The sequence below is a fragment of the Neofelis nebulosa genome, chromosome 10 (genome assembly GCF_028018385.1).
Source record: "Neofelis nebulosa isolate mNeoNeb1 chromosome 10, mNeoNeb1.pri, whole genome shotgun sequence".
NCBI lineage: Eukaryota > Metazoa > Chordata > Mammalia > Carnivora > Felidae > Neofelis > Neofelis nebulosa.
In genome coordinates this window covers 30,719,986-30,742,608 of record NC_080791.1, presented here as the reverse complement: position 1 = coordinate 30,742,608, position 22,623 = coordinate 30,719,986, and the positions used below count along the sequence as shown (strand labels likewise).

General features: G+C 45.1%; 1 protein-coding gene across 1 annotated transcript; it reads right to left on the bottom strand.

The window, feature by feature from the left end:
• Nucleotides 1–417: 417 nt before the first annotated feature.
• VPS26B (VPS26 retromer complex component B) lies at nucleotides 418–22,620 on the bottom strand. The gene is made up of 6 exons (XM_058687370.1): nucleotides 22,384–22,620; nucleotides 13,452–13,608; nucleotides 7,955–8,119; nucleotides 4,960–5,135; nucleotides 3,193–3,335; nucleotides 418–2,781 (listed from the first exon to the last, which is right to left on the bottom strand). The coding sequence occupies exons 1-6, from the start codon at nucleotides 22,604–22,606 to the stop codon at nucleotides 2,635–2,637; spliced, it is 1,011 nt and encodes a 336-aa protein (XP_058543353.1). The 5' UTR covers nucleotides 22,607–22,620; the 3' UTR covers nucleotides 418–2,634.
• Between the last annotated feature and the right edge of the window lie 3 nt (nucleotides 22,621–22,623).

The following is a 22,623-nucleotide window of genomic DNA, read 5'->3' as shown; positions in this document are numbered from 1 at the left end:
TTTCTTTTAAAGTAGCACTGGGTGTGGTAGACTACTCCACTGCAGATCTTCTGCCCATCAGTAAGGTGCAGGGTTACCCTCTACCATCTTCCTTTACTGTAGCAAATTCCAGGGTGCAGGGTTCTATTACCCCTACTGAAATGAACTTTTGTCTTTCTACACCAGCCTTCCTCAGATGCCCCTGAAGTCATCTGGGTCCCATAGGGCTTTAAACCACCAGCAACATCAGCACAGGTTGCCAGGTGAGAATACAGCTGGGATTCCTTTCTCAGCATATGCTTACCTAAAATGGGTGTGAATAAAACATCAGTGTTCGCCAGGGGCCACAGCCACAGAGAGGGCAGGTGTCATGTTGGATCAGAGTGGGTGTCTGTCTCCCCTTTTGTGTGAGTATAAGACAGAAGAAACCACAGAACCTGGTGGACCATGGGCACAATGCCTCCAAGCCACAGGGGCTTCCTTTAATCAGAGAGACAATTGAAACAAGTGTTCTTTTTTTTCCTCTTTTTTTTTTTTTAAAATACAGCCATTGAAAAGACGACACATTAAGAAACATGTAAACACTGCAGCTGCTTAATTACAAGTTGCACTGCTTGGTTTAGTACCTATGCACTCCCAGGTATGGGGACCTTTAAAGGAGGGGGCGGTCCCTCCTCTCACTTCCACAGTCGCATAGAGAAGTAGAGAATGGGGGCAGAGTGAGAGAAAACAGAAGACCTGGCTTGTGCACAGCTCCTGAGAGAATAAAAGCAAATTCTATCTTCTAGTTCTCCCAGAAAAAAAAGTTTAAGATGTTATGAAAGTTGGAAAATGAATTTGGGTTATCAGTTGGGAGGCAGAGGAACTTTCTAGTTAGAATACCAGCTGTTATGGGAGGCACACCAGAGCCTAATCTCATGATCTGGAAAAGGCAAGGAGCATACAATCTGCCTCCCCCATATCCTTAAACTCCAAACTTGATAATCCAGGGGCAGCTGGATGGGTGATTCTCTTCCCATGAGATTGTCCGTCGCACCTGAACTCGGGGTCCGGCATGGGGGGGAGCCACCTTACCTTCTGTGGTTCTGCTGTCCCCAGTCAACCTCTAGTGTCATCCCAGTATCTTCTCCCCCCAGTCTCAGTCCTGACCCATGAGCCCTGCCCAGTCAGAGACCCACGACTACACTGATTTCTGAGGAAAAGAGGAGTCCCCATTTTCCACACTAAAAGATGACAAAGGAACCAAACCCCCTGCTTTCCAAACTATAGAGAAGTCAGACCCACAGATATTGGACTTATTGGCCAATGGGGTCTGCCTGAAGGGAAGGAAGGCCAATAGGTCATTTCCAGATGAGGCAGAAAAGGATGTCAACACCTTTACTCCAATAGGCCCGAGCACAGTGCAACAGAGGGAAGGTCCCCTTTCCTTTCATGTAACAAGAATACCCACAAGAGTTTCTGTATGTTTTTAAACAAAAACATCAATGGTCCTAAAGTCTGGTCAGCCAACTGGTGAAGGTGAAGACATAATTTGGCAAGCAGAATTATTCTGAAGTTGTGTAGCAGAGTCTTCTGCTGAGGCTCTCCTCTCCCTCCTGAAACTCAGAGAATGAAGCGGCATGGGTGACAGTAAGAACAAAACTTACAAGCCCTACTTCCCACAAATTAAATGAAGGGAGAGCAAGGAGTGATGAGGATCCATTCTTAGGGAAGCAAAGAGATCAAGGCCTTCCCGGGATCTCTTAGAGGAAACACATGCCCTTATTTGGGCTTGCTGTGGCACACAGCAGTATCCTAGAGCCACCCAGCCCTCAGGGCTGGAGAGTGCAGTCATGGGATGCAGGCAGACTGCAACCACACATAGTCACCATACTTCTGTCTTGGCCTCTTATATCCAACACTGCTGCCATCCATGCATGACACTAACCCCAGGTGTCTCTGTGCCCAGAATTTCTCACAGGTGAGGGGACAACAGCCAAAGGCCCTTCCACAAGCTTCTGTTCCAGGACGTTACTGACAAGAGTCTGTAGAAGATGGAGAAGGGAGGTGCTTGGGTCCCAGCAGTGAGAGAAAGGCCAGAAAGGAGGTGGCTTGTGGAAACGTCAAAGCACCACATCCAAGACTCCCAAAGAGGTAGCTTCCCGATCTTGAGTCTCCCTGCTGCCATTTAGGATGGGGAAGGACCAGCTTCTTTGGCCACTACCTCAGACACAGCAGAGGGGAGAATAAGATAGGACTACCCCCTGGCCCCGCTGGCAGTTCAGAATCCCAGGGGCATGCTCAGGACATGCTTCCTGTATCAGGAAGCTCAGAGACCCAGGATCCAAGGATGCGTGCTCTTTGCTCCCCTGCAAGATGTGAGGCAGCCCCCCATGGAAGGCCTCAACAAAAGGCTCTTTTCCCCAGAGAAACCAGCTACCAGGATGCTACCTCTCCCTGTTCTCACATCAGCCACAGAATCTCAAGGAGACTGCCTCCCAACCCAAGCCCCTTAGGTTCTTCAGAAAAAAAGAATTTAAGTCAAAACATGATTTGTTTTCAGGTTGCAAGTAACGGGTCAGTTGAACATCTCACCGTCCTCCCCTCCCCCAGCCGCTGGTGTTTGGTAGACGGGGGTGCTGGGTGGAAGCCCAGCAGCTTCTTGGCCCTGGGGGCCTACTGCCTGCTGTTGTTGTCAGACAGCTGGCTGGGGGTCCGCACCTCACCCAGGGAGGTTGTGCCTTCGAAGCGCTGTGAGGCGATGGCTGCCTGATGGGACATGCTCTTCCGTACAATGTCACCCTTCCGCCACAACACCACTTCCTGCAGAATTGGGAGAAGGAGGTGACATGTTATCTTGAGAGGGAGGCATGAGGGTGGGGTTCCCAGAGGCTCTAACTTTCTCCCAGGAATCTTAGCAAAACCTCCTCTGCTCGTCTCTCACCAAAGATAGCCACTGTCCACACCACCCAGGGCTCCTTCTGGTGTGGGCAGGAAGGGCAGAGTGGTCACTGGCCTTAGGCCTGCAAAAGCGAACTTGAGGTGTCAAGTAGGGACCCTCATTCTTGTCATGGGATTCCCTCTCAGTGAACCAACAAGTGGCACCTGGGTCTCTCTCCCCTATACCACTCCACTTAATCCGTCAGAAATGGAACCTGATCTTCACAGGGATGATACCCTTCCTGTGCTGGCTCTAGGGCAGCCAGGGGTCTCAGGGAGGTACCTGGGCCTCACCTGCTGTTTGAAGTAGCGTCGTTCCTCCTCGTCTATCAGCACCAGGTTGAGGTAATAGCGCACGGAAAACTTCTTGTTGATGTCCCGCATGGTGGGGGTGAGCTCGTAGCCCGCCAGGAAGAGCCGGATCGGGATGGACTCTCCTGGAAGGGCCAGGCAGAAGTCAGAGCAAAGGGCAAAGTGACCCACCCTACCTTACACCAAGTCACTCTCTGCCCACAGCAAGGGAGGCGCCACCTGAGCGTGTCATGGCACACTCAAGGGAATGCTTCTAGCCTTTGGGAAGTTGCATTCTCTGGCTCAGTGATCTTCTGAAGCAAAAACGTGACTCTGCAATTAGATTCCAGGTCCTGTTGCATCTTCTCTCACTGTTCCAACATAGAGACCAGTGAGTATGAACAGCACAGGATACTACTGCTAAGCATCCTTCGATTATATGTAATGTGTCTAGTTGTTGTGTTTTAACAGGCCAATTGCCAAGCCCCAGCTAACTCATCATGTCAGTCAGCAATTTCAATGCCACCTTCCTCCAACCTAAATGGTGTATGCCCGCAAAACACATCCCACTCTAAGATGGATAAACAGGGTGGTATAGTGATCTGAAAAAGAGAAAATCCTCATTCTGGTCCCAGTTCTCCATTAACCAGTTGTATGACTTCTGTGTAAGTCCATTGCTTTCTCTGGACCCTAATTTTCTCATGTGAAAAATTGTGGAATCAGACTACATGATATTTTAGGTCCCTTCCAGCTCTAACACTGTGCCTTTCCTAATTTAAGAGAAATGAAATTAGGACAGTAATTCTACTGAGAAAGGCCAAACTTATAATGTAGTCTAAGCTAAATATAAATGCACTTTTAATTATCTACTGTTTTGTCTTATTTCTCAGGGGAAATGACAAGTGGGTTTACTTGTACAGCTGGTGAAAAAAATGGAACATGCAGAGTCAGGAGAGTTCAGTCCTATCCCCCCCGCAAGGACCTAAAATGATGATGCCCAAGAATCAGCTGTCATTGTCCCCTCCTTCCACATGGAAGACATGTAGGAATAAACTGAATAAAACCTTGGCATCACCAAGCACTTCTAAATGAAAAAATATATTCTTCATCATCAATGGCTGCAGGGCCAGAAGAACATAAATGATTGCTACTCCCAAATAATCACAGACTCCCCAAATAACAAAGCTTGCAACTCCATTCACTCCAGATGTAATGTCAGCTCTGGGGTGGGTGGGGCGGAGGCTCACTGTTTCTGTCCCGTTCCTGGTGTGGTCTGTGGCACCTGGTAGTGCTGGATGGAGTATGTGCACTTGGTGAATGAATTCAGAGAATGAGTCATTTCACAAGAGCTAGAACTAAGGAACAAAAGTGATTATTCTGCATTAATATCTTGCTCCCTAGTAGCAAAGAATGTCAGTAGGTAAAATGTGCAAACTATCTGCTAATCCAGTACTTTTCAAGCTTTTGTTGTTGTTGTTGTTTTTAAGACATGTAACTCTTAAGATGAAATCTCCAGTACAAGCTCAATGTGTAAACGAGGCCAAGGTGGAGCTCTTCTGGGTGAAGGTAGAGAAGGAGCTTGGAGTTCCACATACCCAGCCCTTCTTTTCCTCTTTATTGGGATCCACAGTAAACAATTAGAGATGAGAAATTATAGGTGAACAGGCAATCTTACTTTAACAGTATAACCACCCCAGGCCCCTCCATAATTCCATGCTGGGCCTGGGAGAACAGGGGAGGTGGCTGTGGGCTTGGGGCGAGGATGCTCACCTCTCACGGGCGCCCCATCCATGATCTCATACTTGGCTATCGTGTCGTTTTCATGGTACACATTGGGGCCTGTGCCCGTCGTTTCCCGCTTGATGATATCTATCTCCATGTGCTTGATTTTGATTCTCACCAACAGGAAGTAGATCTTCCCTACAATGACATCTTTCAAGTGGTATCTGGGGAAGAGAAAGCACAGAAAACAAGATGTGTGTACAGCAGCTGACCTGTGCACATTTCCAGGCCTTCTGGGTTTTAGGACAGGGGCGCCGCCATGCAGGCTGGCTAAAGATGGGGAGTCATGGTGCACACTCACTCATATTTTCACCACAACTGCCACTGCAGAATGATTTCCCACTATGCTCTTTACTTGAATCACAGTAGTCCCTATCCCTTCCATTCTTCCGTATGTAAGCACAGGACATCTTTCCTGCATGTTATATGCTCATCTGATCTATCTCCCCAGTGCTTTAATTCTGTTTATGCCTTGTGTATTTGTGTATGTGTTGTCTCAAATGTCCTGATGTATGGGAGTCCAGCCCCACAAATACAGGAATCAGGTCTTGTTCTCTGTCTCTGAACTCCACAAGACGTCTTTTGGGAAGTGGGCCTTGGTGGCCTGCAGCAAGCAGCTTCGTCTGCTGTGGATGTGACAGGCCAGGGCATGCATACTGCTCCATGGGCACCTTCTCTCTGGGCCCTGTTGACATGGTGTGTGCTCTGTGAGCTGTTGTGAATTCAGCCATGCTGCACGATGCTTTCTGACCTTTCAATCTTTTGAGTCAGTCTGTAGTACCAGTGGTCTGTGTGTACACATGCAGGCAGAGGGGAAAATCTTCAAACCTGAAGCTCAGAATCATGGGACGTAAGTATTGGCAGGGACTTTAGAATTCAACCTCCTTATATTACAGGTGAAGAAAAGAAAGTTCAAAGAAGATAGAACCCCTATCTTGAACCCCTGGTTCAAACCTGCACCAGATTTGAGTAGGGGACAGACACAGGGTGTAAGCCCAGGTGCCTAATTTCTAGGCTTGTCTTCCCTCTATTTCATTCTGCCTTTCTGCTTACAGTCTAACTGGGAAGACTGCAGACACTCTCAGTAGATAACTTAAGAACACTTACAAAAGCAGCACGTAGGCCACTCCCAGCATTTTAGAGGAATGCTGAGAGATCGTAGATTCTAGGGGTTTTCAAATTTTGAAAAACTAAACATTTTTCTTCTAAATCTTTTTTAATGTTTATTTTTGAGAGAGAGAGATAGAGCACGAGAGGGGGAGGGGAAGAGAAAGAGGGAGACACAGAATCTGAAGCAGGCTCCAGGCTCTGAGCTGTCAGCACAGAGCCCAACATGGGGCTCAAACCCATGAATCTTGAGATCCTGACCTGAACTGAAGCTGGACGCTCAACCAACTGAGCTAACCAGGTGCCCCTGGAAATTCCTTTATTCTCAATGAAATCCTACATGGAAGCACTAAAATGTGAAAAACATAAAAGTATCACTCCTTTGGAGGGCATAGAACCCTGGTTCCTGGCTCTTCTTTCACTTCATCCTTTCTGTATGTGTTTGAAACGCATTATCCTGATCCAGGACTCCAGTTTTCAGGTGAGAAACCTGAGGCATAAAAGTGTTACCCGCTAATCTTACCCCAAGGGCAATCCTTAATGGCAGAATGGGATTAGGCTCTCCATTAGACTGTCTGCTTTTGCACAGCACAGCCTGCTGAGAGGGCAGGACAGGTTTGAACACCCAGTTCTTGATGTTATGAAATAAACTTTCTGAAGTGCCTTTCACATACCATGCTTGGTCCTGAACATATTGCTGACTGACAGCTATTTTGAGCTCCACAAGGTAGCACTGCCTGCCAACTACCCCTTTTACCAGGTGGCTGGAGCACTGGTGGGCATGCACTTTTGGTGGCTCGTTTCCAGAAGGCTCAAAGAGCCCTGAGACTGTGAGGAGAAAGGGGAAGAAGGCTGTTTCCTTACGTGTCCCTGCCTGGCCCAGATCAACACCCCCTCCCAGCTCACCCCACCCCATTCCATAGGTGGGACCAGCCAAGCAGGGCCCGTTCTGGGTCACAAGTCATTCCAGGCCAGAGGGCAGGGGAAAAAATATGCCTTTCCCTCACCCCTGTTCTAGGAAGCATGTATGTTGCTAGTTTTTTAAAAAGCCCTGTTCCTCTCCCTTCACAGGAGAGCCAATTGGCTCCACAACACCCCCCTGCCTCCCCCTGACAACCCTGTTGCTCTTGAAAACAGTGGGTCTGATGTGAGGGTCTCCCTAGTGAGAACCCTAGTTACAGACTCTAATTTCTTTTTTTAGCTCTCTCTGAATAGAATACACTTTTACTTTGCATGTTTGATTTTCAAACGTCTTTAGGAATGTATTATACTGAAAAGAAAGATGTCTGTGGTACATTTTTGAAGTGTCAGTAAGTTTTGTGATTTATAAGCGCTTAAATAGTTTCATGTTCAGACAGCAAACACAGTTTAAAATAGACATGGCTTCCCAACTTGCCAGCTAAAATTTAAAGACCTTTATAAAAAGGTGTTCTTTGCTACAATTCATTTAAGTTCAGGAGGAAGCAACAAACTGTGGTCAGTGTTTGGTTTCTTCACATTGATCTGTAAAGACACACACAAATGATAACAGGAATGGTATTCTGAGATGCTTCGTGGTCATCAGTAGAAGGCAAGAGCTGTACCTGGATCCAAAACAACCTTAAAGTTCGTCTAGCTTGACTCTGAAAGACAATGCGGGGTATTTGACTTAAATGTACCTTTTTAATTGCAAACAGTTTAGTTTAAGTAGAATGAAGTTTGATTTCCTACTCTATCTACCTTTCACCAGCCTGGCACATATATTTACGGTACCATGTCAGTGAGCACGTCACTTCAAGCCAGCCAAGGCCAGGACTCCACCAGCTTGCATTCTCATTAAGTACTATCTTATTAACCTCCCTCAATAGTTCACAACCATGAGGCCCCAGATACTTACTTGGATTTATTATACTCAAACTCAATGTGCAGGCAGTCCTCAATCCCAACCTCCATCTTGATGGAAGAGTTCAGCTCTGGATATGTGCTGAGTGTATGAACTACAATGTCCATCTCTTTGACAACATCATTGAGACGGCGGCTGATGGTGGCTCGAAGGAAATACCTATAGGAGATAGACGTATTGTGAACACTTCTGGTTTCTAGATGCTGCCTTTATTTACTCACCAAACAGGGCCACTGGAGAAAAGCCCTTACGGTGGTTCACCTTTGGGGTTTTGTATTCCTTTGAGAATTTACCTCAGTGGACCCTTCTCCCGGAAAAACAAACAAACAAAACAAACAAAAATTAACATGCACTTATAACATGAAATTTTGTAATTGTAGCTCCAGGGAGTTCAAAGACCTTCCCTCAAATCCCTTTTCAAGCCCATCCTCTGAGCTGAGAACACTGCCCTAAATAAAAATGGTTTCTGTTTTATATGCCTATAGCAAGTTATCCTATGCCTTTCATGCTCCTTACTACTGCCTACCATGTATATTTGTGTATGGGTTTTACTTCTTCAACTAACTCGTGGCTCTTCAGGCACAGGGATTTGTCTTACACTCTTCTATTTGCATGCCTGTTTACTTAACAATATTCAATCAATAAGCATTTTCCAAGTCCCTCGAGTTAAATGGGAGAAATAGGGAATGGAGAAAGTAAGTCAGCTCTTCATTCAGCAAACGTTTATTGTTTGGCACAGGATGAATAAGATATAGTCTCATGGGAAGCTCACGGTCCACAGGGGAGGGTGGGTCAACAAACAGAAAAATTAGAACACAGAGCAAGTGCTAAATCAGATAGAGGAATCAAGTGCTAGAGAGAGAGAAAAGGGCACTCAGGCAGAGCAGACCTTAGAAGTAAAGCAGCAGAGGTGGGAGAGGTCCTGAACAAAGACAGTCTCTGGCTGAACTGTGGATCCTTGGGGAGGTGTTGCTGCAGTAGGAGACAAGTAGGGAAGAACAGAGAGACACGGCCCCTGAAGGGCTTAGTAAGCCAAGCCTGACCTCTCCAGTCAGCCACCCTAGTGCAGCCGTGTCCCCTGGACTTACTTTGTGCTAATACCCAGTGAATGGAGGAATACCCTTTTAATATCTTCTTCTAAATAAAACTTAGATAATCTGCATCACTGTCAACTGTTCCTGGAGGAATACCCTTTTAATATCTTCTTCTAAATAAAACTTAGATAATCTGCATCACTGTCAACTGTTCCTGGAGAAAGCTGCTAACCAGATCAACTGCACATTTAGGCTACTCTCCTCTGTGTGGCCCTGACTGATGCTTGGCAATCCTTTTATTCATCTCAGCAACTTCTGCCACATTCCCCAAGACTTATTTGTCCCTAACCCTTTTCTAATTGTTCAGGCTTTCAAGCCTCCTTTCCCCCTCTCTGTGGGATTCACAGCTTTTACTCTACTAAGAGGAAGGCCTTCCAAGTCAAGATTTCTAATTGTCTCCCTTCTCTGCTTTGTGCTGTTTCTAACTTAGGGCTTAAATGTGCATCTGTATCTTTGCCCATTCTTTCCTCCTTCCAACGGCACCTGGGTCTCTCAAGACCTTTCTCCTCCTCCATCAGGCAGAATGACTTTCACTCTGGGTGCACATTATAATCACCCTGGTGGGGGAGCAGCTTCCAAAATCCTGATGCCCAGGCAGAGCTGACATGTAAGTGCTCTGCAGAGGGACATAGGCATCAACATTTTTTAAAACCACCCAGGTGATTCTAATACAGGAACCTTGGTAGAGAACCACAATCTGGTATTTTCACTCTTCAAGTTTTCCAATTTTCTCAACATATTGAATCTCTCTCCAATAAAATCCTCCTTCTTTGAGTTTATACAAAGTCCCAAACTCATCAATCCCCCAACATTCCAGGTCTTACACTCTTGACCGTTCTGGAACAGCTGTCACTGAGGGGTCCTGTTCTAACTACTGCAGCTTCTTTCCAGTCACTACTACTCACCCCTGGCTTCTGTCTCCACCACCAGAAACTGCCCTCCTGAAGGTAACACATGGCCCCCTAGTTTCTAAATCCAGCGATCTTTTCTTTTAGCTTGTTTCTACACTGAAGTGTATAATACTTCCTCCTCTTCCTTGAAATGCTCTTTCTATAATTCCACAACAGGGCTTTACCCTGCTTCTCTCCCCACCCCACCCTCTTATCCCCCCACCAAATGCCCCAATAGATTCTGCCTGGGCTCTTCTCCCTCAGCTCTCCTTCTTGAAAAGTGTACCAGCTTTTACCCCTGAGCAGAGGACTCCCAACAGTGCATTTCTCTGTCCTGAGTGCCAGGCTTGCATTTCCAACTGTCTAGTGAACTTTCACACATTCTGCCAGTGCTGCAGGCTTTAAAATTGGATGAATCATTTAAAATATAAATCATCTCTTCTTCCTGATAGCCATATGTTTGCATCTCCACTCATTGGTCAATTCTATTGATATCTATTAAATTCCTCATTTTCTGCCTGGTCCCATTGTGTCTACTAAGGTAAGATGCTTAGGAAGGACCTCATACTAGCCTTCTAACAATTTTGTCTCTGCACTCCACCCATTCATCAAATAGTGTGGGTTGACTTTAAACTAATTGTCCAAAAGAACCACTCTCTCAACCAAATATAAAGAAAGAGAAGTCCAGAATGATCTTTTCATGTTTTCCCTCTGCCTGATAAGATAAAAGCCCTTAATCTGGAACTGAAATTTATAAACTGCCCTCAACTAATTTTCTCTTCTTGACCTCCTCTCTCAACATGAATCCTGAAGTCTTCATATAATTGGACAGCAACACTTTTTTCTCTTTTATTCATTTTGTGTGTGCATGTGTGTGGTAAAATACAGAAGGGATTTAGAGTATGCCACTCCAAAATATGCCACTCTGGTATAAGGATTATATAGAGCAACAAGAAGCAGACACAAGAAAAACTCTCTGCCCTCCCGACTCTCTAGGAGGAAGAGCAGAACATTCTTAATCATCAGAGACAACTGTTATCAGCCCAGCGACTGCACTAGAGAAATCTACATAACAAATCTTACTAAACAAACTTACTTTCCATTTGTTTCCCCCATATATTTACCTTCCCAGAATTTGTTGCCCCTAAAAGCTCAAAGCCCCTTTCCTTTGTTTCGTCATTTCTCTGTGAAATTATTATTCCGTTAAGATGCTCATGTAAGCTCCGAGTTCTAACGACTCCATTTCATGACCAATCGCTGTGTGTATGCACAATGCACTTGTGAATCAACTGGTCTGCCTTTCTCTTGCTAGCCTGTCTTCTGTCAGTCTGATTTGCAGAGCCTCAGCCAGTCGGCCTAAGATCGACAAAGGGAAAAAACCCTTTTGCTCCCCTACAATATATACAACAAAATTTAACATTTTAATCATACTTCAGTGGCATTAAGCACATTCACATTGTTGTGAAATCATACAGTATTTGTCTTTTTATGCTGGCTGATTTCACTTAGCATAAGGTTTTCAAGGTTCATCCATGTAGCATATGACAGGATTTTCTTCCTTTTTTAGAGCTGAATAATATTCCACTGTATGTGTATCCATTTATCTGCTGATGGAACTTACGTTGGTCCACCTGGCTATTGTGAACAATCTGCTATGAGTGTGGGTGTACACTGATGTTTGAGCCCTTGCTTTCACTTCTTTTGGGTGTGTACCCATGAATGGAATTCCTGGATCATATGGTAATCCTATTTTTCATATTCTGAAGTATCACTACTCTTTTCAACATCTTTATTTCTGACTTAAAAACATTTAAGAGCAATCCACTGAAAATATTAAATTAAATAATAGTAAGTCCCACAGGCAAGTTTAGGTGACAACTAGACAGTCCTCCCTGTTGTAGCCTTTTCTGAATGCAATTAGGAAACACTGTCTTTAGTTTGGGTAACGTCAGTGTTTAGACCTCTCTGCAAAGATTGAAAAAGAAGAGCCTACAATCACTCTTCTGACGGAAGAGGGGAGACCAGGGAGACAGAAGGAGAGGAAAGGTCTTCCTGTAGTCCGCACCATCCGAAAACCAGGCCTTGAGGTGATAAAGATGAGCTGATCTTAAGGTGGCATTAAACCTGGAGCCAAGTGTCCAGAGTGATGGAGGAAGTTGGCTTTATCCCAGTAACTTCACATAATCTCAAGTTACATCCAAGAGTCTAGAGCTGCTCTGGATTTTTAAATTTTTTTTTTAATTTTTTTTAATGTTTATTTTTGAGAAAGAGAGAGAGAGAGAGAGAGAGACAGAGGGTGAACAGGAGAGGGGCAGAGAGAAAGGGAGACACAGAATCTGAAACAGGCTCCAGGCTCTGAGCTGTCAGCAAAGAGCCTGACGTGGGGCTCAAACCCACGGACCATGAGATCATGACCTGAGCTGAAGTTAGACGCTTAACCAACTGAGCCACCCAGGCGCCCCCTGGATTTTTTTTTTTTTTTTTACCCAAGAGGCCCCTGGAATCAGTCCCTATCCTCAGAAACCAGAAGAATAAAAACAGTCCCATGTACTTAAATTGTGTTTATTAAATTTTTTGAAAATCTGTATTATGTTTTATTCTCCCATCACCCCAAAAGGTGGAGGACAGACCTAGAACTAGAATCCAAGTCTATTACCTACTTTTCAAGCAAGAGCTCAGAATCCCACTGCTGCTGTGTGGCAGAGCTGGACCGAGGATTCGCAGGTCCTGATGTCCAGCCCATGGTGTGCTGGGATACAGCTCATCCCAGTGTATGAAAGCTGACTATTCAGTTTTCAGGAATTTTATAAACTGGTTGTTAGACATAGCAATTTTTAAACATTATCTAAACTTGGGGTGCCTGGGTGGCTCAGTCAATTGGGCATCTGACTCGGCTCAGGTCATGATCTTGTGGTCTGTGAGTTTGAGCCCCATATTGGGCTCTGTGCTGACAGCTCAGAGCCTGGAGCCTGCTTCGGATTCTGTGTCTCCCTCTCTCTTTGCCCTTCCCTCCCTCCCTCCCTCTCTCTCTCTCTCTCTCAAAAATAAACATAAATTAAAAAAAACCTAAATTATCTAAACTTAAATGGATTCTATTAAAAACAAAGGTAATACATACTCAAAACTCATTGTTTCTTAATAATCTTGCTACAGTTTACCGATTTTGTCTGCTCTTAGGGGAATTAACATCTAGTGTCTGACAGTAATGCTATGTAAAGGTGATTACCATACATCTCTCCCCAACTCTGTAATCAGGCACCTCAGGTTGGGAGCTTAAAATTGGCCACGGTAGGAATATTTACATGACAGAAACTGACAAATGCTATAAACTAGGGCTTCTCCTCCCAGAGAGTCCATTGTTAAACATTTACCAGCATGCCACTGCTCTCAGTTCTCTTCCTTCTCAATACCTATATAAAAAGACTCAAATGTAGACAGCTTCAGAGGTGAGGTGGGGAAACAGCAGGGACAAGGTGGGGAAACAGCAGACACAACTTTACAACTTACCGGAGCTTCACATTCTGGCCTGTGTATGACTCATAGGGCTTCTCCACGTGGGTGAATTCAAAGTCGAAGGCCTGTGATTGGCTAATTTCTCCGGGCCGGGCCAAATCCTTCACCAGGGACACAAACTCATGGTGGTTCCCACGGTCGTAGTAGAGCTCTGGAGAGAGAGCGTCAGCCTCTACAACCGGACCCCAAGCTACACAGGGCTTAACAAGGGGGATCCCAGGCTGCAGGACCCCTGCTTCTGAGAGACCTCTCTCCAAAACAAACTTCCCCCAGCCTTGTTTTTGACTCCTGTTCTTTTCCTAATCCCGCTCTTGCACTGCATTCTCCATATACTGGTCTCCTTCCCTCCCCACTTTCCAAACACTCGGTTTTATATAGAGAAATTCTGTGGCACAGTAAAAACCCAATATAACCCTGCTCTAGCACATCAGGCTGGTACTTTAAGAGATATATCGGGGGAACCGGTAACAAAAACACCACACTGTTTTAAAAACATTTCTAAAACTATTTCTAACTTTTGAAAGCATATTCATAGTTATTTAATCCTATCTTCCTTATAATAATCTTCTGAAGTATCTAGGACAGGCCTTGTCACCCATTTAACAGAGAAGGAAACTGAGACATAGCATGGTTAAATGATTGGCTTAGAATCGCAGAGTTGGCTGCAAAGCTGAGATTAGAGATCTCCTGCTAGAATGAATCTGTTTTTATGACCTGGTACAATGGGAGTAATAACATAACCCACTTCATAAGGTTCTATAAGAATTAGAGGAAGTAATGCAGGTAAAGGACTCAGAATAGAACCCAATAGATAGTAAACACTCAAAACATATTAGCTGCTGGCTGCTACTATCCCTCAAGGGAATCCATGTGGCCAATTTGACTCAGAAGTTTTAATGTTATTCCCTCCATCTTAATCAGGGGTTCCTCTACTTCAGGGAGTGCCAAAATCACTTAGAGAGTTTGTTAAAACCAGATTGCTCAGCCTCACTTCTAGTGTCTGGGGTGAGGCCCAAGAATCTGCATTTCTAACAAGCCCTCAGGGGATGCTAGTACTGCTGGTCCTCCAGGGACCACACTTTGAGAAGCAGCACTGCTCTAAATTCATCCTCCTCTAGAAATAGTTCTGGCATTCGAGTCTTAATTCTAAGTTCATGTTATCAATTTATCCTATATTATTTTGTACCTATTTGTACTTTGCTATTTGAGGATACTCTATATGCATGGTCTTTAGAGATAAGGCCTATATCCCCAGGTTCCTGGCACCTCCTCAGTACCTGGCTGTGCAGAGGGGACACTTAATACTGACTATGAATATACATGGCCACATTACAGTCAAGGTACCACATCTCAAGCATTTTGGGGCTCTGGTCCTATGTGAGGCTGCAAACTGTGATAGGGTAGACCAACTGGGAACATGGAGCAGGTAGAGTACACTCACTCCTTCTGCTATTGGCTGCTTGGGGATAAAGAAACAGGTCCATGGAGGGGAGTGTCTGGGACAACCGCCTACCAAACCAGCTCCCATATCTCCAGAGCACAGCAGGTAATCTCTCTCAGAACCAGAGCATCAGGGCAGTGGGGCAGAGATGCATTTGCTCAGGTCAGCCTCAGACAGCACAAGATGTAAGCCCTGATCAGGACTGAAACTTTGGGCCCAAGAAATGCAGTGTCCAGCCCTGCCCCAGGGGAGAACCATGCCCAGAAAGAGAAAATGGCTTCAAGCAGTGCTTTCAGTCTGAGTGCAAAATCAACCCCTTGCTGCCCGAGGAGCTGGTTCTGACAAACCTATTCCATGAGAAGCCTTCCACCCCTCCCCCACCCACCGCCCAGACAAGGAAGCATTCTAAAGCAAAGTGGGCTCTGTCGTTAAGATTTATGGAACTCAGGAAGGTGGCAGCAGCATGGTTAATCCCAAACTAGTGCCACTTCTGTATTAATTTACATTGTATTCTGTGATTACAGCTTGCTGCTGACTTCCTATGTAGTTACACTTTGATCCACTTTATATTACAAACAATCCATTCTCTCTTCCAAACACTAAATGGAATCAGTAGCAAGTAGCATTCTGGGTGGTGAGTAATACTCCACAAAGTCACTAAATGGGAGATGACAGTTACAAATAATAAGGGAAAGGACAGGGAAAGGTGAGCAATCCATTGCTAGTTTTAAAATCCAAGAACTGTGCCGCACCCCCCCCCCTCCCCAATAAATGCAAGGAAGTGCAGTGAGTAGGTGGGAAGAGCCTCGGTGACAAAGGCTCCTTCACTTAGTCTCCTGGATCTGCTGCTATACAAGTCCTTGTTGATGGTCCTGGAGCCTACGTGGGAACTGACCCCTTAACTGGGGGACCTGGTGTCTTAGCTCCCAAGCACTGGACTCTGCCCATAGTTTCAGGGTACAGAAGCAGGCAAGGCAGAGCCCTAGTATCCATGATCTTTAAATGAGAAATCCCAGAGTCAAGAAAAGGATGGAAAGAGAAGGATGGAAAAATAGACAACTGTGATCACAGAGCCCAAAGGCAACATGAGAAACAGAAAAGAGAAGGACCTGAGAGCGTTCAGAGAACATGCAGACTGCCAGCATCTGGGGATCCTAGCAACATTCTGCCTGACCCAGCAAGGGCACCTGGCTGTGGCCACCTTTGGTAAGAGAGGTCTTTCCCTGCATAGTGTCACATTCTCCTTAGTGCTTTTCTCCCTGGACACATGTTAATACTAGCTCCTACATTAATTGTCATGGAACAGTGGCCAGTGTGTAGTCTGAGTGGGGCTGGACTGGACTTTTTAATTTATAATTTATAAGCCATTTGCAATGCTTTTGCAAACATTGTGGTGCAAAGGGGCAGAAATAGCAGCCATACTTCACTATTTGCCACAAAGTCTGGTTTTCTCTCATATAAATTAGAACAGAAATCCCAATGCTGTTTTAGCAAGAGGTTTAGGCTGTCAAGAGACTATAAATGGCCTGTATCTATTTCAAAGATGCAGTGACAATTCATCTCTAGTTCTCTCCAAACTCCAAAGCCCTCAGCAACAAGCCATCTCAAGCTATAAGTAGGAACTGGCCATGTTTTTTGTTGTGGTAACTTCCCTGTCTTGATTGTCTTTCTCAGTCCAATAGGAGGAAGTAACTTTTGTAGTTGGGATGTTTTCATGATGAAACTTGCCACCAACGGATAAGGAGTGAATTTGCCACTTTGGAAGGAAATTGAGCCAGCTTTGCATCACAGGGTCACCATTAGAGATGACCTGAGACCTGCTACAGGGCTGGAACCACGTCTGGTCCAAGCTTCACGCAGGTCTTAGAAGAAAGTTAAGTCAGCAAGGGCAAAAAGACTTCCAAAGAGCCTTGTCTTCATCCTGATTTACCCAGCCACTGTTTGCTGACTGGCAATCCAGTCAAGATTCACGCTGGCCACACCCACCCAGATCTCCCAGACACTGGAGCAGTAACAGCCCCAGGCTCCCCATCCCCAGCAAGATACAGCTCTCCAGGGCTCTCTAAGCCCTGCAACAACTCACTGCTAGGCTAGAATCAATCCATTTAATCTCAATTGCCTTTTACTTAGCTTTTCATGGGTTAATGAATTAAAATACAGGAAGCCTCTGGAGTTTTTAGAATTATACACTTGACTAGTACTGATGGGTTCAGATCCATCCAGTGGCATTAATTTTAAAAACTTTTTTAAAAATCCAAATATTGTTTATTTGGCTTTGGAAGACAGGAGTAATCATGTCTGTTCTCCCTTGTAATTTTGACCTTCTAATTACCTTTGGTTTATTTAACCCCATTAGTCTCCAAGGTGGTCCAGCTCTGCCTTATGTCCTGCATTAGAGTCCCCCCAAATGAGTGCAGCGGAAAAAATGGTCTCTCTTAACAATTAAAAAACTTCCCTCTATGCTCCTTATATACCACACTGCATTCTTCTAAAAATGTAGGGCACCTGTTGGGAGGAGCACTGGGTGTTGTATGGAAACCAATTTGACAATAAATTTCACATTAAAATAAATAAATAAATAAATAAATAAATAAATGTTTCATAACATAAAAAAAAAAAAAAAAGTAGGCCATTAGCTGTCACAGTGACACGGGAGATGCCTTCAACACACATTTGTTGGTTTTGTTACAACAGACCAAGCCACTGGAAAAAGTATACTAGGTGCAAGAAGAAACCCAATATGTCTCAAAAACTTACTGAAAGTAACAGAAAACATATACAACACAGGTGAATAAATAAGACCTTCTTATACTCTCAGGGGGCACCATTCAAAGTGCAACATCCAAGCAGTTGGTGTAGGACTGAGTGGATCACAACTCGTATTTTCTTATACTCAGGGAGAAACCTGCCTCAACTTGGAATAAGAAAATTTGATCAAAGAAACATGCAAAAGCAAGCAAACTGACACCCGCTTTAATGTTTCTGTACCTAGTTCCCTCAGTGAAGATGCTGTGCATGGGTGACTGTCAGTGGGTAAGTCATCTTAGTTCTCAGTGGCCTGGAGTAAGGGCCACACCTAGCTCACCAATGCCTCAGCCACCAGCACCAGCAGGAAACCCTGTCTCCTAACAGTAAGCAGCAAAGCAAATCTGCACTCTCCCTTTCTTTCATTCAAGTAACTCTGGTTTATCTAGGAGGAGTTGGAAGAAAAAAAATCTGGAACACAGCCTTTGATTCCTAGATCTGACCATGTACCATTAGCAATTATTTATTGAGCACCTACTTTGTGCTAGCCACTGAGACTAGAGATTAGCTACCGCACTGGTTTTCAGTGAGGAAGGCCTGTAGAAGAACAGTGGAAGAAAGGCTTAAGTCATCTGGATATCATGTTTGCTGGGGGCTTTCAGAATGAGTATGAGCCTGGGAAGAAGGTCATACCTTGCAGAAAGATGTTCACAAAGGGAAGATGCCAAGATTCTAAAAGAAACATATTTTAAGGAAGTTACAAGGGTGAGAATGAAAGGTAAGGGAGAGATGAGCCTGGACAGAAAGGCAGGGCCACTCAGGAAGGAGCTGGGTACACTTTTGCCCTTCAACCAATAGAAAGTTGATGAGCAGAATTTTAAGGAGGGGACTGACAATGTCAGAACTGCCTTTTAGAAAGTTCATTCTTACTGAACTGAAAGACAAGAATGAACTGAAAGATGAGGAAGGCAAAGGCAGGAAGGCCAGTTAGGAGGGGGCTGTCAAAAGAATTACAAAAGGCAGTAGCATTGGCATGGAGAGGAACCACAGAATAGGGACGTATCAGAGAGTTGTTGGAATACCAGCTGGGCATGTGGGAGGAGTTAGTCTAAGATGGCTTCCAGATTTTTGAGGCTGAATGGACACAGGTGACATAGGCCACAGTGGAGCAAACAGGACAAGAAGCAGGGCTGAGGCTGGAGCACAGAAAGATAGGGGTTTTGTTTTGGATGTGTTTCAGAGGGACCTATGGGGTATCCAGGTGGAGGTGCCTAGCAGGCAGTTGGAAACACAGGCATGGAACTCAGTAGAGTTCAGGTCAGGACAAAGAAAGAGGTTGGGAATCATCAGAATATACGAGTGCGGATGAGACTGCCAGAGCAAGTTATAGAGAAGGGACAAGAAACAAAAGTTACCCTCTTCCTTTTGGAGGTAGGACCTCCAAAATCAAGACTGAGATAGCAGCTTTTCTAAGTAGGGTCTGGGCAACTATGAGGAATGGGGTCCAAAGAGGTCCAATGCAACAGAAGGCCAAATAGCTGTCTCAACAAAGACTCTGTGTAGAGTCCCTCTCATAGGTTTTTACTTGCACTAACACACCTTTCAGAAAACAGTGGAAGGCAATGGGGGGGAGACAAACAAGCAGACCAAAGGGGACGCAAACCTGGTCCAAACATTTCTTATGGATGGTCTGCACAGAAATCAGGGTGACTGCAAGGTGACATGTGTTAAAGGTCTAGTGCCTGGAAACTTCTTGATGAGTCAAGAGAAAATGACAATGATCATCTTAACTCCCTTTTACTGCGTACCTATGATGTGTGCCAAGACCTGCACATCACGTATATTATTTCTGGTCTTCACAAGACCCTAGCAAAGACTGTGCTATTATAAACTGAGCCCTATCTAATTTAAGTCACACTGTCTGCTTGACCCTTAATCATGTACCAGGCTGTCCTTCAAATGAATACACAGGTGGGACAAATATATTTTCATCAGGAGGAAAAAGAAATTAATCATAAAGATAAAAAGGTTAATTATGTAAAGCACTTGATTTTCAAGCTGTGGAACTGTTCCCTGTAAGAAAGGAAGGAGAGAAGGAAAAAAGAAAGAAACAAACCCAAGAGACTATGGTTTACAAGAATGTTTTTGAATTAAAATGGAAATCAACAAGGAAGGTGAACAGAGCACAATGATATCAACTTTCTTACTCCAGTACAGTAAAATCTATACTGTATGTCACTCTAGAGCCAGACCAAGGAACTCCACCAAAGCTCCACCCAGTTCATTCATAGTCAAAGATGCAATGAAGGAGAAAACCACGGGACCACAACCTCGGCAAAGTTACTCACTAGCCTCGCTCTGGTGCCCTGAGGTCAGTAGACTGTCAACAAAAATAGATCATACTCTGCATGAAGAAGAATCCCTTGACAGCTCAACATTATTCTCACAAGCTGACTGTTATTGCTGCCTTACAGGTGAGAAAGCTGAGGCCCAGAGAGGGACACAGCTTCCTCAAAGTCACAGGGTTAACACTGCCCACACTGCTCAGAGGCTTGGGAAGAGTTATCAAGGAAAGATAAAAGGTTGGTAGAAAACCTGGCAGGGCTGCTGTCCTGGGATTCAAGGAGTTAGACAAAACACCAGGCAGGGCAGGCCCAGCAAGCAGCTTCTGCAACTTCCTTTCACTTGAACTAGAGGGAGGCCTTGTCCCCGTTCCCCAAGAACAGCTCATGTCACACTGCTGGGTGGGGGACATTCTGATCATCTTTCACGTATTGATGAGGTATCATCACCTGTAGTGATGGTATAAGACACAGAGTGTGCCTGTTTACACTTGTATTACAGAGCCAAAGAATCCATGCAGTAGCTTTAAAACTACTTGAAAATACAGATGCTCAGTAGGCAAGGACTTCTCAACTATCTCATACAATATGCTTAGCATAAAATGCTTTGGATTCACCCTATATACCTAGTGGTCCTTTACTAGGTGTGCTTTTACTCTCCACGGGACATAAGGCAATATCTCAAGACATCTCTGTGGGTGCCTTTTAGGGGTGTTTCTGGTATCTGGTGGGTTGAAGCCAGGGTAAATATCCTGCTAAATGTCATGTGACAACAAAGAATTATCAGGCCCAAAATGTCAACAGTACTACTGTTGAGAAACACTATCCAAGCTAGAGGCAGGAAAACAAAGGGTATAAAATTCACTCTCAAGCCCCCTTCAGCTACATAAAAGGCCACTCATATTCTGGATTTAAAATAACAAAAAAGTTTCCTATGTAAAGAGACAGTATTTGACCTGATTTCATTTTCTTAAATACCAGAGGCAAATACTTCAGCCAGAGCACTATCCACATAGACTCTTTTTCTTAGGATTCCTCCTACTTGTGCCAGTGTTTTCTGCCTCTGTAAAACAGGGAGAACAGATTCTTTGTTGAACTCTCAGGATGTGAGAGAAAGTATTTGACGAGCTTTCTCAGGAAGTCCTTAAGAACAGGGTTATACATGCAGAGTGTGTTATAGGGTATGAACCCTTTGATAGAAGTTTTTTTCAGCCCACAGGAGTATTTGCTGTGAATCTACTCCTGACCTAATGACACAGATCATGCATTTCAGAAGTACCTGAGAGTTTTTAAAAACACAAGACTTCAAATAGTCTTAGCATTAGAGACAACCCCACCTTCACTGGCAGCTCCCAAATCTTCTATATTGTTACCGCCTTTTAAAGTCTAGTTTTAATTATTAATAATCATGGTTGAAGACTGTTAGAGCATCGAGAAATTATGATTTTTTTTTTTTTTTTTTTGAAGGAGAGAGAAACAGAGAATGAGTGGGGAAGGGGCAGAGAGAGAGAGGGAGACAGAATTGAAGCAGGCTCCAGGCTCTGAGCTGTTAGCAACCAGAGTCTGATGCTGGGCTTAAACTCGTGAACCATGAGATCATGACCTGAGCCAATGTTGGTCACTTAACCGACTGAGCCACCCAGGCGCCCCGATCATTTAATTTTGGACTTAGAAGGATCATTTCTTTGTAAGAAGAAAATTCGTCAACTGAAAACTAGCATTCTAATAAATCTTAGAAACACTAGCTAAGTAGACAGAAAGACTGAAGACTGCAGAGCTGTTTTCTCAAAACACCCTTCCTTAGCTTTGAGATAACTTTTTTCTATCTCTAACAGAGGGGATCAGAGCTACGGTGAGACAGGAGAAGGGTGGGGAGCCCTCTCCATCTCCACATCTAAAAGGAAAAGCGGGTGGATGGGAGTGAACTTAGTGAGGCACAGAGGACCAACTTAACTTGGATCTGACAGCTGTGGATGTCCAGACAATGGTAAAAGCAGTACTGGATCAAGGTATCCCCCTAACAAACCCACCTGCAGGCTATGGCAGGAGAGCGTCTCACTCGGAAATCCTGGAGGCAGGAAGCAAAGCTGAGCGGCAGTTTGAAGGGACAACTAGAGTATCTCAGGGCAAGGTACCCACAACAATGAGGCTCTCGGCGGGGAGGCTCCCTGTCTTCCTCAGCCACCCCCACCGCCCTCGCGGTGCGCTGTCACTTTTGGCAGGGAAGCCGGCAACGCAGGGGCTGTCGCCGGCGGGCGGGCCTCAGACTGCAGTGGACAAGAGACTCCCACAGGCCTCATCGGAGCTGGGCCCCGAACCACCCCGCTCCCCCCGCCTCCAAGTCGGCGCTCTGGGCCGGCGTACGCGGCCGGTGAGGAAGGCCCGGGTGCCCACTCACCGATCTGCCCGATGAACTCGATCTTGATGCCCTGGTGCTCCAGCCGCTTGTTGGGGTTCTTGAGTGCGAGGCTCACCTTCCCGGAGACCGTCTCTCCGTCGTAGAAGAGGAAATATTTCTCCTTCTTCCCATCCTCCGTCTTGTGCTCGGCCCGCTTCCTACTCTCCGCATCATTCAGCAAGATTTCCACCTCCACGCTCTGCCCGAAGCCGAAGAAGCTCATCTCACCGCCGGGCTGGG

Excerpts from the sequence above, each read along its gene's own strand:
- VPS26B (XM_058687370.1), bottom strand. The coding sequence starts at position 22,606 with ATGAGCTTCTTCGGCTTCGGGCAGAGCGTGGAGGTGGAAATCTTGCTG. Across the intron at positions 13,609-22,383 it reads CGAGTTCATCGGGCAGATCG|AGCTCTACTACGACCGTGGG; the intron begins GTGAGTGGGCAC and ends CTCTCTCTCCAG. Across the intron at positions 8,120-13,451 it reads GGCCAGAATGTGAAGCTCCG|GTATTTCCTTCGAGCCACCA; the intron begins GTAAGTTGTAAA and ends TATCTCCTATAG.